The sequence below is a fragment of the Propithecus coquereli genome, unplaced genomic scaffold (genome assembly GCF_000956105.1).
Source record: "Propithecus coquereli isolate 6110/MARCELLA unplaced genomic scaffold, Pcoq_1.0 Scaffold202, whole genome shotgun sequence".
Classification (NCBI taxonomy): Eukaryota; Metazoa; Chordata; class Mammalia; order Primates; family Indriidae; genus Propithecus; species Propithecus coquereli.
In genome coordinates this window covers 3,662,090-3,667,304 of record NW_012145190.1, presented here as the reverse complement: position 1 = coordinate 3,667,304, position 5,215 = coordinate 3,662,090, and the positions used below count along the sequence as shown (strand labels likewise).

General features: G+C 41.3%; 1 protein-coding gene across 1 annotated transcript; it reads right to left on the bottom strand.

Moving 5' to 3' along the window:
* Window positions 1-3,179: 3,179 nt before the first annotated feature.
* LOC105809988 (olfactory receptor 5M11-like) lies at window positions 3,180-4,137 on the bottom strand. Its single transcript, XM_012643896.1, is given in 2 exon segments — window positions 3,180-3,975; window positions 3,977-4,137. Coding segments are annotated over 2 exon segments (957 nt in total).
* Between the last annotated feature and the right edge of the window lie 1,078 nt (window positions 4,138-5,215).

Below are 5,215 nucleotides of genomic sequence, written 5' to 3'. Positions count from 1 at the left end.
TCATCCAAGAGATACAAATACAATATGAACAAGATGTACCATGTACATGTACTTAAATAGTATTTAGTCTAATTATGAAGGCAAAAGAGACACATGTATACTTCATCAAAGGCACATTCTCCAAATGATATATTGAAATCAAAGAAACATATACTGCTTGACTCCATTTATAGGAGATGCTAAAATAGACAAAAATATCTTTGGTTAGGAAAGTAGATCAGTGATTATTAAGGGCTAGACATTTGTGGAAAGAACTGTCTGCAAATGGATAAAAAGGAACTTCAGGGGTGATTTACATTGTCAATCTCAATTGTGGTGGTGGTTATATAGGTGTACACATTGGTCAAAACACTTTGCTTGTAATTAAAGTGGATATATTTCACGGCAGGCAAATTATATATTAATAAAATAAAGCTTTCTAAAAACTCTACAATGTGCTATAATTATTCCCAAACAAGAGTAAGTTAAGTACCAAAGAAACCAGGGAACAGGCCTGCAGACCAGATCCCCATACACCCAGGTCTCCATCATATTGCCCCAGGGCACAGAAGAGATTTTGTGAAGGGGTCTGTTGAGGTGTATGTGCCTTCAGGGTCAGATCAATGCACTTGAGGGGCAACCCTCCTCCCAGGGGAGGGCTGCACTCCCAGCTCAGGCTCCGATTCTGGGCAGGGAACCTGCCAGCCTGCATCACAGCCAGGGGAGATCATTAGCTTGAGATCCTGCCTGCGGGCAGAGACCGGGGAGACACCGTGGAATAGGGGAGGGTGGAAAGGAGCGAGGCCTGCTCCAGACTGCAGGTCTCAGACAGCCCCACCCCCACACGCAGACTTTTCAGCTGAGTGGGGCCATTTCAGCCGCGCCCTGGCAGCTTTGCCCAAAAGTAGAGAACAGACCTTTGACCACTGCTAACAGCATTTATGGTGCTTGAGAGCAGGCTCACCCAATTCAGCTCTACCCAACCTCGCTCCCCAACCTGCCGCCACTGAGGTGGAGAATAAGGACACACCTGGAAGTCCCAGGGCCCCACTAACTACCTGAAGCACTAGAATGCCTCTCAAGGGGAACAAGAGCTGGTTACAGGACCCAAAAATAACACTTCAGCTTGCGCCTCCCAGTAAGCACTACCTTCTGACAGGGAGGTCATTCTGTACACCCTTTTACTACATCTATTGACTCATCATACAGGGTGTGGTCGAATCTCACCCACAAACACCACCTACTGGCTCAGAGACTAAACAGGGCTTGTCATTATCCAAACAAAAATCTAAAGGTAAGAAGCAACAGCTGATCCAGACGGGAAGGAATCAGTGAAAGAACTCTGGAAGTATGAAGAATCAAAAGTATTATTCAGCTATAAGAAACAATGGTGATATAGCACCTCTTGTATTCTCCTGGATAGAACTGGAACACATTCTACTAAGTGTAGTATCCCAAGAATGGAAAAAATAAGCACCACATGTACTCACCAGCAAATTGGTTTCACTGATCAACACCTAAGTGCACATATAAGAATAAAATTTATTGGGTGTAGGGCAGGTGGGAGGGGGGAGGAAGGGATGGGTATGTGAATACATAATGAGTGCAATGCACACCATCTGGGGGATGGACACGCTTGAAACTCTGACTTGGGGGGGGGTGGTAAGGGCAACGTATGTAACCTAAACATCTGTACCCCCATAATATGCTGAAATAAAAAAAAAAAGAATCAAATGGAAAGCTCACTCCCAAAGGGGAACACCAGGTCTCTAACAATGGAATCTTTTATTTGTCCCTTAAATCATTCATTTTACCATGGAGCCTGAAGAAAAATATGTTTTATTTTGTTATCATTTGTTTTATTTTATCTTTATGAAGATGCCAAAAGCATTTTATTTTCCCCTCCTAGACAAAATCCTCACATTCATGGCACATATAAAGAGGTTATGTGTTAGGTCTATGCTCAGGAAGGAAAAAATTAATATTGCTCACCATAATTAGGAACAGAAAGCATAGTCAAAGCAAGGTAAATATTCTTATCTCACATGCCTCATTGCTTACTCAGTTTCTTTATTTCTTCCTTAAATTTTAGTTCTTACTCTCAGATCAATCTGTTCTAAATGTTTCAAAAATAAGTGAAACAGAGAGTTATCACCCGATGCTGGAGGGTCAGAGGAAGAGGTGGGTTTGTGTAGCTCCTAGGGCCAGATGCACAAACTTAAGTCTGGGAAAAGTATGATCGTCCCATTCCCCTCTTTTCTGATTGCCACCTCTTCACTACATAAGCACGTTCATAAGGAAGAGAAAACTACTACTATTAATACGAACTGCGCAGTTTCCAGTTTAACTTAGCAAGTCAGAAGAGGAGTACAGAAGGATGGGTTTCTTAAAGACTCCTCAAGCAAAAGGACAGATGGGAAAAAGAATAGAATAAATTCAAGAAACTGAGCTGAGAACATGTTTATTCTGTTTACCACTGCAAGCAATAAGAGCACATCAGTGTTGCATGGCACACCAGTTGGGAGTTTTCACCTAAAGCAGTGCTTCTCAAAATTTAATGTACTTAAAAACACCTGGGGATTTGGTTAAACTACATATTTAGATACAGTAGTGCCAAGGTGCAGAACTCGATTCTGTATGTGTAACAACTTCCAAGGTAACACATACGCTCTTTATTCATGAGACATATGTTGAGAAATAAGCCCTAAAAAAAAGCATATCTAATTTTTCCCCCCAAATTGGAATTTTTTTATACCTGAAGTGTCTGGGACACATCTATAGAGACTACTAAATCTCATGATCAAACTCCAAGATTTTTTTTTTTAATTTAAAAATATTAAGGGGGTAATGTCATACTTCACAGATCTAGAAAAAATAACTCTACACTTCATTTGGAAGCAGAAAAGATCCCAAAGAGCCAAAGCAGTCTTAAGCAAAAAGAATAAATCTGGAGGCAACACATCACCAGACTTCAAACTATACTACAAGGCTATAGCAAACAAAACAGCATGATATTAGCACAAAAATAGAGACATATACCAATGGAAAAGAACAAAGAACCCAGATATAAAACTATCTACCTACAACCAACTGATATTCAACAAAGAAGACAACAATATACACTGAGGAAAAGAAGCCCTTTTCAATAAATAGTGTTGGGAAAATTGGATATTCAAGATTTTTGAGTCAAAGATTTGGATCTATGGTTTATTGGAAAGTGGAGGCATTGCCACAGTAGTGACCATGTTTCGTCTGAGGACATTCTTCAAGGCCTGCTTCACATCTTTGTTCCGCAGACTGTAGATGAGTGGATTACGCATCGGACTTATAAAGGTGTAGAAGACAGCTATTATTTTGGATTCCTCAACAGTCTTATCTGTTGGTGGTCTTACATACATGCAGAAGAGTGTCCCATAAAACAGGGTGACAGCCAGCATGTGGGAACCACAGGTGGAAAAGGCCTTGTGCCTTCCCTCTGCTGATTTGATGCGGAGAATGGCAGCAATGATGAAGGTGTAGGACACCAGGATGATGGTGAGGGAGCTGGAGAGGTTGAAGCCAGCTGAGATGAGCATGGCGTGTTCTTTGACATAAGTATCAGAGCAAGAAAGCTTAATGAGTGGTGGATCAGCACAGTAGAAGTGGTTTATGACATTGGATCTACAGAAGGTCAGGCGGAAGGTCAGGATGGCCTGGAGCAGCCCATCTGAGAAACCATAGACTTAAGGAAATGTGGCCAAGCAGGTGCAGACTCTCCCGGACATTCTCACACTGTAGCGCAGAGGGTTGCATATGGCCACGTAGCGGTCATACGCCATTGCTGCCAGTATGTAAAACTCAGTGAGGAGGAGCGCGATGAAAATGTAACACTGCGTGAAACAGCCAGCAAAGGATATGGTCTTCTCTGATAAGAAATTAATCAACATCTGTGGGGTTGCATTCGAGCTATAGCACAAGTCCACGAAGGCTAAGTTAGTGAGGAAGAAGTACATGGGCCCGAGAGTCCAGTCTGATTAACATTATCATGCCCAGGTTGCCTAAGAGGGTGACAAGGTAAACCGCCAGAAACAGCACAAACAGGAGAGGCTGGAGCTCTGGGCGATCTGTGAGCCCAAGTAAAATGAATTTGGTTATTGCACTGCCATTTGCGTTGGACATTTCCTGAGCGTTTTCTCTGGAAACTATGGAAATAAATACTATGCAATAAATACTATGCAATAAATAAATAACTATGCAAATATAAATGTACAAATAGTGTCAATGTTCATTCAAATCATTTTTTCTCTGAATCTCCAAAGTTATTTATCCCTGTACACTAACATAGACTGATTTTGTAAGTCTACAAAGTATTATATCATTTGATTAAAATGATTTTAAATCATTTTTCTCAGATTTAAAAATGCACAGTAGGAAATTAGATTTGAGGGGTTCATTTGCAGGACTTACTTGTTGCATGTCACTTAACGACCACCCAGGGGGTCTGAAATGTTTTTACTTAGCAGCTCGATGACTTGTGTAAGATCCAGAAATGCACAACCGAAGTAGAGCAGAAGCTCTCATAAGTGGAGAGACGTAGAAAAGACTCCAAATGGGACGTGTGTATAAAGAAGGAAAACCACAGTAGGCTGACTACCTATCTCTTGTCAGAATGAAAGGAAAACACCTTATAAATGAGGAACATCTAGGTTTGCTAGGTCAGCACCTAGGTGAGGGTCTGTTTGATGGAAGAAGATGTAGCAGAGAAGTAGCTCAAGGACAGGAGGAAGCTACAAGTTGTAAAACCTGGAACTGGGACCAGCTACATAATATATTAGGTCCAATACGAAATCAAAAGGTAAGGATCCTTGTTCACAAATCATTAAGAGCATCAAGAGCATTACAGCATTAAACCAAGCTTGGGGCCCTTCTGAGCACAAGGCCTTGTGCAACTGCACAGACTACATGCCCGTGAACCAGCATGCCTGGAACACACAGACTAGCAGCACTATCAGTGGAGATATAAAGGGGAAGGAGAACCCCACCTTCCGTCAAGTGAAAGATGGGAGAAAGATGCCCTAAATGAATGGTTTTATCCCAAATGAGGATGCACTAGACAGTAATTGATCTCAAGGGATTAGCTGTCTAGGTAAATTTTTTAGACTATTCAATTACGAGTGAATGAGAAAATACTTTGTTTCAGGAAAAAAAAAGATACAGAGTAAGGAAAACAGCAAGAATTCATTGTAAGAGTAGTTCT